At 38.6% G+C, this 13578-nt stretch overlaps 1 protein-coding gene across 4 annotated transcripts; it reads right to left on the bottom strand.

The window, feature by feature from the left end:
• Window positions 1-958: 958 nt before the first annotated feature.
• LOC132294252 (disease resistance protein RUN1-like) lies at window positions 959-7027 on the bottom strand. 4 transcript variants are annotated; one of them, XR_009478020.1, is made up of 8 exons: window positions 6812-7027; window positions 5212-5898; window positions 3544-4633; window positions 3155-3445; window positions 1905-3049; window positions 1567-1687; window positions 1316-1402; window positions 959-1232 (listed from the first exon to the last, which is right to left on the bottom strand). XR_009478020.1 is itself a non-coding variant. In XM_059792046.1 (7 exons), the coding sequence occupies exons 2-6, from the start codon at window positions 5448-5450 to the stop codon at window positions 1579-1581; spliced, it is 2874 nt and encodes a 957-aa protein (XP_059648029.1). In that variant the 5' UTR covers window positions 5451-5898; window positions 6812-7027; the 3' UTR covers window positions 959-1232; window positions 1567-1578. The 4 variants fall into 4 exon arrangements, 1 of the variants encoding a protein (XP_059648029.1); XR_009478016.1 differs by having other exon boundaries at window positions 1316-1387; window positions 6812-7025; XR_009478017.1 differs by lacking the exon at window positions 6812-7027 and having other exon boundaries at window positions 1316-1387; window positions 5212-6805.
• Between the last annotated feature and the right edge of the window lie 6551 nt (window positions 7028-13578).

Genomic DNA, 13578 nt, shown 5'->3' with positions numbered 1-13578 from the left:
CAATTTAAGTAAGTATTTATTTAGCTTAATGTATAAAGTAAATTTGTCCCCTTACATAATAATATATTATAAGAAGGTCATTTAGGTAATAAACCATCAAATGGTCACTCACGAGTAATTAAATTTTAGGTTTCGTAACTATAAATCTTTTCTTGATTTTATGGTCACTTTATACCAATTATGTTTAATTTTGGTCACCAATTTTTTTTTTTGGTGTAGGTACTATTGTCTTAATTTTACTAATGTTGTTTAATGGCTTCCATTTTGGTAAATAGAGATTTGGCAACCAGAATCCAAACTCTAATAAGATAGGGCAATTATGGTATTAAAAATCATATGAATCAAAGTGGAATCCTTTGGTAATTTCATTTGGAGAAAAAGGGAATTGAGCACCAGAGCATAATGATCAGCTCTCCTAATAAATAGGGACATTTTTGTCCTTTAAGATTATAAATATTTTGTATTAAATTATATTAAAAAATTAGGACTAAATAGGTCAATTCACATGTGTTAGAGTCCAAAAAATAATCTGGGATCTAAGTGAAAGTTAAAACCAAAATATTCATTTATGTGATATTTGACCTAACTTAAAGGGGTGTCAATATAATTTGCTCATATTTTTTTAATTGGAAAATAAACACACACCCACTAATTTTTAACTCGTAGTTTTGCCTCTTGATTTCAAATAAGTCTCGAAAATCATTGATGTTTCTTTTGGAGAACTGTGACCCTTTGTGAGTCACAGTCCTCCAAACAGACACAATTCTCCAAACCAGATTTTTCTTTTTGGGCCTCCAAACAGACGCAACTCTCCAAATCAGATTTTTCTTTTTGGGCCAAAGGTAGTATAAGGAAATTCTTGTCCCAACAACAATTTTTGTATCTTAAGTACGCATGGTGACACTTGGACGGAACAGCTAAATGAATGTTTTGAACAATTTTGATTAGTCATGTAAGATACAAGAAAATGGAGCATCTACTTTCTTATATTATTAGGGAAAAAAATGATAGAACCTCTCTTCTCCCATTCACAATTAAAACAGTAGTCTTTTTGTACTAGCGACAACAAAACTATTCCCATTACAAAGCAAAAAAAACACTCTGCTTCTATAATACAAGAAGCCATTGCTTCCATAATACTCCCTCCTGGTACATCTTCACTCCTATGTCCACTTGCCTTGTATAGAGCCTTCAGCTCATGTCTTTTGGCAGCCCACAACGTTCTATAAAACCTACAAAAGAAACACACAAATAAGATTAAGCATGTTCGAATTTGTACAATTTTGAAATGAAGACAGAATTACATAGACCAAACCTTTTATATTCACAAAGTGACTGTTCACCAATGGCACCTAACTATTAATCATGTTAGTCATAATTGGAATCCCTACACATGAAAGCACTATTAACAAACACTTAATATCCTCAATTTGGCTTTCTGATTTACCGGGAAAATATATATATATATATATATATATATATATATATATATATATATATATATATATATATATGAATTTACAGCGAAAAAAAAACTTGGCTCTCTGCATAGGAGGGAGTGAACACCTTCCAAAAGTATTAAGTTGTAAAATTTGCATTCTTCTTGTGTGCATCTTCATTTGTATATCCACTTAACACCGGTAGCCGCAGCCCATCCAATTTTCTGTCTGTCAACTCTGTCCAATAGCTATAAAAATGAATGGCAACAAGAAAATTAATAGGCTGCATATCATGCTTCAAACTCAATTACTTTAATTAAACAAAAAAAAAAAAAAAAAAAAAGACAAAAACAAAAATTGTAAACATAACCATCGTACTAGCCTTGGAACAGTCTAAATTTCATGGTTTTCACATAAAAATCATTTTAGGTTTCAAACAAGGCAATACTGGAAATAAATCCATACCTGTACACTGAATTGGTGATCTGATCTTCGCGACTTATTACACACGTGTATTGCAGATCTGGTATTGGTTCCAATGATGTGCACCTTAGCACGTCCAATACTTCCAAAGATTCCAGTGCCTCAAGGCCCTCAATCTTGCACAAGTTCTCGCAATCGCACAAATTCAAATATTTCAATGATTTCAATCCATCAAGCCCTTGGATCGTAGCAAGTTCTGAACAATTACTAATAAATAATATTTCCAACTTCTTTAAGTTTGACACATCAACCATGTTTTCAAAAGTAGCTAGCATCCCGCACGCAAATATGTACAAACTTGTCAAAGATTCTAATTTTCCAAGCCCTTGAACCTGTGCTAGCTTATCACAATTCTTGAGCAACAAACTTGACAAAATCTTCAAATTTGATAGGTCTGGCAATGTTTCTAATGCATCACACATTGCAATAGATAACTCAACTAGACTAGAGGGTAACCCCAATATACATTGGAGATCCTCACAGGATCGTATGTCGAGCACCTTCAGCAGAGAAAGGAGGCCAATATCTTTCGGTAAGGACTTAATTTTGGTATCATCCAAGGTCAGTTTCTCCAATTTGAGTAATCTCCCAATATCTCTGGGCATATCCACAAGATTATGGCACTCAAAAAATTGCAATTCCTGTAAATCAACCAGACTTATAAGGTCAGGGATTTCACCGACATTCAGAATCCTTAAACTTGAGGGAAGAAGCTCTGGCTGCAACTGAAGCTCTGTGCAGCCTCCTATGTTAAGAGTTTGGAGCTGAGTGAACCCCGAAATGCTCGCTGGTAGACTTTGAATTTTGGAACCATAAAAGCTTAAGAATCTCAAAGATGATAGTCTTTCCATATTACTAGGAAAGTCTGCGTCCAACTTACTACACTCTGTGAAGTCCATCACTTCCAAATTCTCCAACATACAAATTTCATCAGGTAACTTCCTTATATTAGTATGTGAAATGTCAAGCACTTTCAATTTCTTTAGATTGCCAATGGATGGGTCAATATTTTCTAAACTTGTACAACGTGCAAGAATCAATATCTCCAAAGCAGCATCTGATGAAAAGTTAGGAGTGCTCGTCAAAGCACAATCAGCCAATTGTAGAACTTTTAACTTTTTCGACATCTGTTGAAAAAAAAAAAATTAAAAAAAAAAAAAATTGAACAACACAAATAGGATTAATTTCAAACAAGACACAAGAAACAAAAGTAGAGGTATTATACAATATACCTGGATTTGATTCCAAACCGCCCATTTTTCTGTGATGCCACTCTTTGATAGATCAAGAATGACTAGATTCTTCATATAAAAATTCAATGGTTCAAAATCCCGAGGGCAACCACGCCAAATAAGCCATCTTAAGGACAACAGAACATCAGTAAAATCCCCATTAAGGTCTGCCCCATCCACTCGGAGATACCTTAGATTTTTTAGTTTAATGAATTTCTTATTTGTAAAGCAACGCTTCTCTTCAGACTTTAAGTTAAAGCGAAGACTTAAGGCCTCAACCTTTTTGGTTCCCTGCCAATGAAAAGAAAAGAAAAGAATGTTTTCAGATTTAACAACTGATTATGCTTAGTCAAATAAGAGAAATAAAATTTAGTGAACTTAGATTTTACCTCCCCTTCCTCTAATATTTCCAAGGCTTCCACGTGATTCCACAATCTACTACGGTATTCCTGATAAATTTCTTCATTGACGATTTTCTTCCCAAGAGCTATAAGTTGATTGTGCATCCACAACTTATTAGCATCTCCCACTTTCACAAGAGACATGAGATCAAGGTCTTCAAATCCTGTCTTTGGATGATAACCACAATCATCCCACATGTAAAATACAGTTGTTTTATCCATCCCAGCAAAAAGGCATGCAATATCTAGAAATATTTTCCGTTGGTCATTTTTTAATGCTTCGTAATCTACACTCAACTTTTTCAAAACATCATCATCCGGTGTTTCTGCAAACTTCTTCAATGCATCTTCCCACATCTCACGCTTCCCATATTTAGACAAATCTAAAGACTCGAGAGCTAGAGGAAGTGCTCCCGCAGTGGATGCAATCTTTCTAGAGATACTAATAAATTCTTTTGGAGGAAACTCCATGTGGAATGCACACTTGCTGAAAAACTGAAGAGATTGCACATCATTCATAAATGGGAGTTCATAAGTCCATTCAACTTTAAGAGCATTTAAAACGCCTTTGTTTTTGGTTGTAACAATGATCTTACTTCCTCTACCAAAGCAATCACGCTCTCCCACAAGATTAACAAATTGTTGACTGGAATTCACATCATCAAGAACAATGAGAACTTTCTTGTTACAAAATGTTGATTTAATAATGGCTATTCCTCTGTCTACATTAGCAAAGCAAGGGCTCCAATCTAATGTGTCAGCGAGAAGTTGGTTTTGCAAACAAACAAGACCTTGGGGAGTTTTTCCCATTTCTTGAACATCTGCAAGGAAGCTACAACAGTCAAAGTTCTCCGAGAGTTTGTTGTAGATGAATTTGGCAACAGTTGTCTTGCCAATACCACTCATGCCATGGATACCAACAACTTGTACATCGTCGGAGGCAATATTTAATAGTCTCATCATTTCATTTTCGTGATGATCCATTCCAACCAAGTTTTTAGTTACGTCCATGAATTTCGTCTTCAGTACTGACAACACTTTTGGAACAATTTGATCTCTTATTAGTTTTCCTTGAAGCCTGATTAATGCCAAGGGGGTGCCAAATGAAACAAAATAATTAGTGACTGAAAGGAAATTAAAGTAAACAACAAAACAAAACAAAAACAAAAATTGATGATTTATTTTATTTTGTTTTGCTTTGTTTTGTTTTTTTCTGGATAGGTTATTTCATAAGCTCAACTCTAACAAAGACCCACTAGTCACAAACGCCTCTAAGTTGAACTTGAATCCTCAGTCTTCCATTTGGAAGGAGGAGGAAATGGCACATGAGTTGAAGAGTCTTGGAAAAAATGATGATTTCTGCTTTTTTACAATCTGTTTGATTTTAAGATAAAGAGTTATTTACTTCAAACTTATTGAAGAAATTATTCTGATTTGAAGTAATTTTCTAGAGAATAGTTGACTCCCAAAACCAATCATCTTAGAGTTTTAGTCATATTTTTGTCCCACTGATTTGATATTGAATTGTAATATATCCTAGCACATTGTCTGAAAATTCTTGTAAGAGTTTATAAAATAGTGAATTCCAACACGATTACGAAGCTGTTATGCTAGTATTTTAATAAGGGTTTTTTTTAGCAGGAGTGTATTTCTTACTCATCAGCTTCTGTTTTGAGATCCCAACCATTGAGATGTCCAACCTCCTTTAATGCCTTCTTCCATAGCTCAATAATCTCGTCATTGAAAGTCCCAGATTCCTTGTGCTTCTTGAAGGCCTCATCGTACATACTCCCAGGTGATTGATGCTTCACTTCCGAGGGTGTGACATCATAGAAGACGGGTAAAATCAATTGTCCCATTCTTCTCTTGCACTCCAGCATCAGCTGTAGCTCCATAAGGCACCATTTACTGGAAGCATAAGTTTTGGAGAAGATTGGAATTGAGATCCTTGACTCCTTGATTGCTTTGAGGAGTTCAGGGAGGATCTCTTCTCCTTTGCGGAGCTCTTCATCGTCTCGAAAGGTGCGAACTCCTTTGTCAGTGAGAAAAGTGTACAGGAAATCCGTGAAGCCGTGGCGTGTCTGGGCCTCTGAAACTCAAGAAGACTTGGTATTCGCCTCCTGGGGCTGGAAGTGATGTAGAAGAAGAGTGCAATGCAGTATCTGCTTCTTCCTCAAAGTGCATTACAGATGCAGTATTCCCATTTCTTGGACATGCCTCAGAGCAATCCCTTTGAGATACAGTCCTCCTCTGTCTTTTCCGCCTCATCGATCAGCAACAATTAATATTCAAATACAGGACGCTCAGATAGGTAGATAGATCTTTCTCTCTTGTGCAATGGATCTGCAAATTAAGACATCCAAAATGTACAGCAGAGTTATCTACCCTAGTATGTCAACTTTAACCCAACCATAATAATAATAATAATAACAGGGGCGGGTTCCCCCAAAACCATTTAGAAAATCCTCCTCCCACCCCATCTCCGTCCCCGTTTAACTTCCCCCACCCCATCTTGTTTAAAGTTTAAACTCCCACTACACTTTTTTTCTTACTTTTTCCACTTTTTCATTTTTTTTTTTTTCTAAGTAAATAAATCAAGCATCACTACACTGCTGCTACACAATAGACATCAAAGCGGGAGAAAAAGATGAAGAAAACACACAAAAATATAATCTTAGAGTTCCTATTACTTCAGCAATCGGCATCAAATGTAAACATAAATGATTGCACATATGGTGATACAATTTAGATAAAGGCAGTGTCAATATTTATGTGGAGAAAATCCAAAATGAATTCAATTATGCAAAAATTAACAGAAACATAATCACTATACAAGGAATATGATCAAAATTAGAAGGTTGAAATCATCAAAAAAAAAAAAAAAACAAGTCTGAAATCATCCATTAGTTAATAAGAAGGATAGAAAATAAAATCAAGATGATTGAGTCTTAAATTTTCCACCACTCAGTGTTCAAAAAACTCCACTCATTTGGTCATAATGCAATTAATTGGTTCATTGAGTGAAATTACCATTTCATTTTGGAACAGAGCAACAGATTACATGAACCTCAAAATCCCTCATTTCTCTCTTTTCATCCATTTATAGGGAGCCAAACAAAGGACACAATAAAATAGCAGGAAATCAAATGACCTTTCTTACCAAGCGTTTTTCAATTTTGGATACAAAACTCCACATAGGGTTCTTGAATCAAGGAGGAGGAGGAGGAGGAGGAGGAGGAAGAGAGAGAGAACTGACCGGATCGCACGATGGTTGGTAAGGATGACGGAACGACAGTGGTCGGTGACGGTGTCAGGTGATGGTGGTCAGCAATGGGGGCAAGGGACTGAACGAGAATGCAACAGAGAGTGTGTCTCGAGGGCAGAATGGGTGATAAATGTTTGACTTTAGGGTTTTAGGTGTTTTACGCAGATGCAATCATAAAGTAACAAGGGGCATTTGGTGCGGGGCGAGAAAGTCAGGTGGAAAGTTGTTACTTGTTGAAAAGTCTTGGAACACAGTAGTACAAAGAGGGTCGACAATTACCTCCAGTTCGATGATTTTGAGTTTATCCTTCATTATAATTTCTCCTCTTCGTAAGAGTTTATCCAGTTCTGAAAATTTTGAGTTTTCTCCACGGTTGTAGGACAAGCCCATTTTCGGCGACTCAATGGATTGTTTGGGCATGCAGCGGGCTAGTCAAAATTGGTAGGGTGTAATTTTGCTAGTGAGTGGGCTCGCGGCATTCAGCAAGTCGGTTATTTTCTTTTTGAGTCTGGATGGTGCCGCTTCTGCTGCAGCTCTTTTGTCTTATTCTAGCAGGGCCTTTCATGGTGCACCAAACCTAAAAATAAGTTATTTTTAGCTTTTTTTTAAATAAAAAATAAAATAAATGTATTAAATAAAAAATATATTGTTTAGACACTGTTTATCAAAAATAAATTTTATTTGGGTCAAAAATAAATTTTATTTGGGCCAAAAATAAATTAAAAAAGCTTTTTTTTTTGGTTTGTTTTTCCCTTTAAAATTTGTTTTTCTTTTTATTTTTTTTGCTTTAAATTTTAAATGTGTACCACAAATAATGCATTTGGCCATTAAAACACTGTTTGGCCGACACAAATAGTGCCTTAACGGCTATAATTTTTAAAAATATATAAATAATGGAGAGAGATAAATATAATGATGATTTTCAGATGAGTAAATGAGTTTCATTATATAAGATGAAAAATATAGTCGTTAAAAATATAGTCGTTTAGGAAAAGTTAAAAATAAATAAATAAATAAATAATAAAAAATAATAATTTTAATTTATTATTATTATTTTTTTTGGAGAGCAAATATTCGGAGAGTTTGATGGAGTGCATGTTTCTGGAAAGCGAAAGCTACTAACGTGCCTCTTGGAATTGCTGACGTAACTCTTGGAAAAGCTAATGTGGCGTTTTTAGAGAGTCAAAATCCGGAGAGGCTGGTGCAGATGGCCTAAGTTTTTTTATGGGATAACTTTCCTTCACTCTGATGTCAGTTGTGCCTTTGGTGCGGGGCGAGAAAGTCATATGGATTTGTATGCCTATCGATAAAGTTTCCCTTGTGGGCCTCTCTCCACTAACTTTCTTTGTGATCGGTTGGTCAATTAACATCAACCTTCGCAATAGCATGAATCATTGTAAAATAGGGCTATTGGTCGGGTAAGTCGAACCACAGGGACTACGCTAGTCTAATACAACCTAAATGTCTAGAATCATTCTTAGAATGATGAAGGGTGTATAGAGGTTTTGTTGGATGTCACTTAAGCTAGGAAATTAAAAGTGCATAAAACAGTAAATTGCAAGAATTCAAGGGAGTGAGTACAAGTAAAGAAGGCTAGGGAAATGAATCCACCTCCATCCCTCTACACATGCTAGGTTAAGATTAATTTAAGGGGAAAACAACATATATGATAGTCATGATACATAACAATACTAGGTTGCTATAATATCCTTAAGAAGTTCATTTAATTAGAAAGGCAAGAATAAACCATCAAAGGTTCACATGATCAACTACCTAAACTAAAATGTAGCTTAGAACATGCTTACTAAGCCAAGGATTATCAAGCCCTAATTTAAATGGTGAATGCACATAAAGCTAAGAATCAAGTATAGCCCATCAAAGGGAAACCCTAAGCCATGAACTATCTAGGTTCTCCAACTCCATGCCATTAAAACCATTCCATGATCTAACTTCCATTGTCACCATGGAAGTGCAAGCAATATGATTAAGAAAGGCAACCATCCAAGACAAGATGAATAACTCACAATAATCATTTAAAACATTCAACATTCATTACAACAAAAATGAGGCTCTTGACCATGGAAAGACTATCAAAAATACATTGTAATCCCCAAAAATAAACTATACTAACACATGTTTACAAGGGAGGGGTTTCATCACCTCCCTAGATGAGGTTTAGTTACCCATTGGTGAGCTAGAAGAAGGAAGAAGCATCATCCTCATCTCCATTTTCGAGCTCCTACTGTAGCACTCAAGAACACCCTTCTCCTTGCTCTCTTCTCTCTCCTTTCTCTTGCTCAAGATAAAGCTTAATGATATATGTGGCCTTTGGGTAGCCTTTTATGCTCCAACCATACCCTCTCTCCTCCAAGGAACACCTCCAACCACTTCATAAAGAGGGAAGATGGCATTGAGGAAACCAATGTGCAAGTGGGCTGAAATGAGCCATTTCCGAAGGGCATTCTGCCTGATTTTCGAGCGCACGCTTGGTGACTTCGAGCACTCTAACTTAGTGCGATGTGCAACATGCTCCTCTTGCTCAGTGCTGACCTATTTTGGGAAAACTGCTATAACTTTGTGCCCCGAACTCCGAATGACGATCTGTTTGAAGCTTTGGAGAGCTGATTCAGTGCTTTAAAAACTTCATGTTTTGATGAAGACCCAAATCTCAAGTCTGGTTGGCCGAAAATGGGGAGAAAGGCAGTACATCAGTGCTGCCAGGCAGTTCTGCGCACCTCTGTTGTGAAGATCATAACTCTCTGCTCCGAACTCCGAATGATGAACCACTTGAAGATTTGGAAATCTGATTCAGAGCTCTAAATCTTTCATGTTATGAGGGAAGACCAGTTCTCGAGTTTGGAAGGTCAAAATGGCAAGCAAAGACCAGGCTCTACTGCTGCCAGAATTCAGCATTGGCACCCTTTTGTTGCTCAAGACTCCACAAGGCCTTATTCTTGTTCCATTTTGGCCAATGAACCTGAAAATGCATAAAAACATAGAATTGGAGTTAATCTACATAAAATAATTAATAACTGGACTTTGTTAATGTAATTTAGGGCGCTTGAATATACATTATTCGGCGCTTATCACACCCCCAAACTTACATTTTGCTAGTCCCTTAGCAAAACTACAATGAAAAACATAAAGAAAAGACAACCATGGGCATGCTACTACAAAAAATATCCTGCATGGTAAAATGAGATAGAAACATAGCTCAAATACAACTTGAAACAGACAAAAACTGGAGATGGGGTCATTGGGAAAACTACCTTGCATATATGAAGCATTGATACAAAAATTGGCTAAATACATTTCTACATACATGCATCAACATCAAAGTCTATATAAATAACTCAATTATCATCTCTTGAATGGAAATCAACTCTCGCTTCAGTGAAAGTGAATTGGATTCTCAACATGCGGCTTTTACTTTCTTTTCCAATTTCAAGGTACAAGTTTTCAAGTCAATGAATTCCCTTTTACATGAAGTCCCTAAGGCATGATTTTATTTTCAAGACAACTTTTGTTGCTTGTTAACAATTTATTTCAACACATAAGCGAAACATAGAATGGTTGTGCAATGCTGAAGTCCCTTAAGCTTTCTAACCAACCCTTGTAGCAAGCGTTAGGCCAACAACTCCCAAACCAGATGGCTTTAGGGTACTAAGTGTAGAGACACTCCATAGGGCTTAATAGCTCAAGTTGGAAAGGCTACGAACTCCAACGAACCATGTTTATTACTAGTTTAATTTTTTTTGAATGACCGTGCAATGTTTAAGTCCCTTAAGCTTTCTAACCAACCCTTGTAGCAAGCGTTAGGCCAACAACTCCCAAACCAGATGGCTTTAGGGTGTTAAGTGTAGAGACACTCCTAGGGCTTAATAGCTCGAGCTGGAAAGGCTACGAACGTCAACTGGTCATTTTTTTTTTTTTTTTTTTTTTTTTTTTTTTTTTTTTTTTTTTTGAATAAACATGCCAAAGGTATCCATCTATCAGGTTCATCAAATCAGATTAACTAGGCCAAGGTCAAGGTCAATCAAGTTGCATGCCTCACAGTTAAGTTTCCAATGTGCATCTGTGCATTGTGAAGCTTATAAGAGTGTAAATCCAGCAAGAATCTAATTGAGGCATTTATACAGACTACATTGTATTTACATGATCATTTCAACTCAAATTTTTCTTTATTTTCAAAATTTTTCAATTGTTTCTATACACAAGGTATTAAACATATGTTTCATCTCCGATAAGTGTCAAGTTATACTATCATTGCTTAGCAAAAATTATGGAACCAAAAATATGCCAAGAATGCTTGATGCACCCCCAAACTTAAACGACACAGTGTCCTCAATGTGGACATGGATGCAAGTGAGAGACAAAAATGACAACGAGTATAAAAGGAACAACAATACCCAGGGGGAGGGAATGGCATTTTGAGACAAAAACCCCCAAACTTGAACCGGACTGCGCAACCTGGAAAGCAATATGAAGAACCAAAAGAAACAACCACAAACACATTAATAGCACAAGCATAAAGACAGAAAACGAATGTATCGAAAGTTAACAGAACATAAAGAACTTGCATTGCAAAAAGAGTTTACATGATGATAAAAAGAACTGTACAGGGATCATGTCGACCAGAGCAACCTATACATAGCAAATTCTTACAGTTTAAAAGGAAAACAAAATATACAAGAGAAATAGTTACAGATGAAACAAAAGAGAAGGTCCACACGCGCAACAAGCTACTGGCCAGAAGGTAAACGGGCGAGGAGGGAATGGAGGAGAGATTGAGTCTTACGCCGTTCAGCAGAAGCCAAACGACGGTCCTCAGCGGCGACACGGCGGTCTTCAGCAGCAAGACGATGATCTTCCTCAGCACGTGAAGAAGACTCACACAGAGCCTGAGTGCACGCGGACAAAGAATGCTCAAAACGATCTAGTCGCGCATGAATACCGGCAATGGAAGCCCGGATGAAAGCTTGGTCCTGGTGAGAGTCGACCGAAGGCTCTATCCTCGCAGTGGCTGCGGCGGTGGAAACTGCCTCAGAAGGAGGAGGAGGTGGAGCGTGGATGAACAGGGGGGCAGGAGGCGGAGGGGTACTAGAATGGCTCAGAACATTGATCCACCGGCGCTGGGTAAAAATTTTGATTTTGTCGCCTCTTGGTTCGTGGGGAGGAACAACGAAACCCTTGTGCTGAAGGAGTCGAGTGATGAAAAACGGCAAAGGCAATTTCCGATTTTCAACTCGCGGAGCCCGTGCATTATGAGCATCATGCCAAAACTTCATAAAGGTGGACCAAATGAGCTCTGGGATGGAGAACCATTGGCCTTGGTCCATGGCATATAAGGCTTGCAGAAAGAGGCCCCGACGCTCGGTGCTGTGCACCAAAGGGCAAACATTGTGCTTGAAGACAGTGTCAATGAACCATAGGCGTTCCGGAAGATTGGTTTTGCGGATAAAAGACCGGGGCCGAGTAGGATCGTCAATAGGGCAAATGGCAGCGGCAATCTGCGCCACAGTTAATGTATCCGGCTCCTCATATAAAGGGAGATTCTCACGATTGACAATGTCATCGGGGCACTCAATGGGGCAACCAGAAACCTGAATGATGTCGGTCATAGTGAAAGCATAGGCGGTGCCGTCAATGGATGTAGTGAGAGAAATGGGTGGCTCTTCAGGGCACTGGAGATTCTGGTAGAAGAGGCGCACTACACGGGGGTAGGCAACCCTGGCAAGGGGTGCGCAAATGTGTTGTAGACGCCGGTTAGTCAATTCGGCGACAGCCCACGAAGTTGTGGGTAGAATGTCAAAGGCATCCGTGAGCGGAAATGAGAGTTCGTAGTTGAGTTGTTTGCGATCCCAAGGATCACGTGGTCGCTCACGAGTGACAGCACGGGCACCTGAAGAGGGTCGAGGAGGGCGAGAAGGACCGGCACGAGACATTTAGAGAGGTGGACTTGGTTAAGGAATTTCAGCGAACACCTGGCGTGCACCACAAAAAGGAGAAGAGGAAAGTGAGTGGGATGGAGGAGCAAACCCAAAATTTTTAACAAAGAAACAAGCACTAGCATTGACAAAGCAACAACAAATCATCAACAAAACCAAACTCCAACATTACTAGCCCATCCTCCGTGTAAAACACCATGAATGAACAAAGGAAAAGAAAAACTAAGGAAGAGGACACAAACCTGAATGTCAGGGTATCCGAGAGCAAGAAGGAAGGCAGGAAGAGGGAGGTGAGAGGATGGGGTGGTGAGGTATGGAGGTGGGTTGGTTATGCAAGTGGATGCTGAAGGTGGTGGGTGGAGGAGTTGGCTGCGAGGATGATGGGTGTTGGATGTTCATGCATGCAAGGTGTGGTGCATGCTGGTGGTTGTGCACTTGGTTGTGAGTGGGAGAGAGAGAAAAGCTGGTGTGGTGTGTGAGAGGGTCGAGCAGGTGGTTGGGGAAGGTAGAGAGAGAGAGAGGTGAAAAGTGGGTGCAATAAGGGTGGGGAAGTTGGAGCCAAGAGAGGGGGAAGAAAGTGAGGTGGTAGCTTCGGGGTTTAAAAGAGGGAGAGTGAGAGCTTGGTTCGAGCACTCGAAGGCCCACTTCGAGTGCTCGAAATGGGGGCAGAGAGTTGGGTGAGGGGCTCGGGTGTGGGAAGGGGAGTTCGAGCACTCGAGGCTGGGTCTTCGAGTGCTCGAAATTTGAGCAGTGTGAGGGTTTGAGGTTGGTTGTGATGGTTGGTTGTGATGGTTGGTAGGAGGGTGGTGA

The sequence above is a fragment of the Cornus florida genome, unplaced genomic scaffold (genome assembly GCF_030987335.1).
Source record: "Cornus florida cultivar Cherokee Brave unplaced genomic scaffold, ASM3098733v1 CherokeeBrave_3.0.0_Hap2_Chr01, whole genome shotgun sequence".
Taxonomy (NCBI): domain Eukaryota; kingdom Viridiplantae; phylum Streptophyta; class Magnoliopsida; order Cornales; family Cornaceae; genus Cornus; species Cornus florida.
Note: the sequence above shows the minus strand (reverse complement) of the source record. Positions and strands in the feature narration are given on the sequence as shown.

Bases quoted from the DNA above. Each gene is read 5' to 3' on its own strand.
- LOC132294252 (XM_059792046.1), bottom strand. From the start codon at position 5,450: ATGGAGCTACAGCTGATGCTGGAGTGCAAGAGAAGAATGGGACAATTG. The intron at 3,050-3,154 runs GTATATTGTATA...TTTTTTCAACAG, and splicing joins CGGTTTGGAATCAAATCCAG to ATGTCGAAAAAGTTAAAAGT. The intron at 1,688-1,904 runs GTATGGATTTAT...TCATTTTTATAG, and splicing joins ATCACCAATTCAGTGTACAG to CTATTGGACAGAGTTGACAG.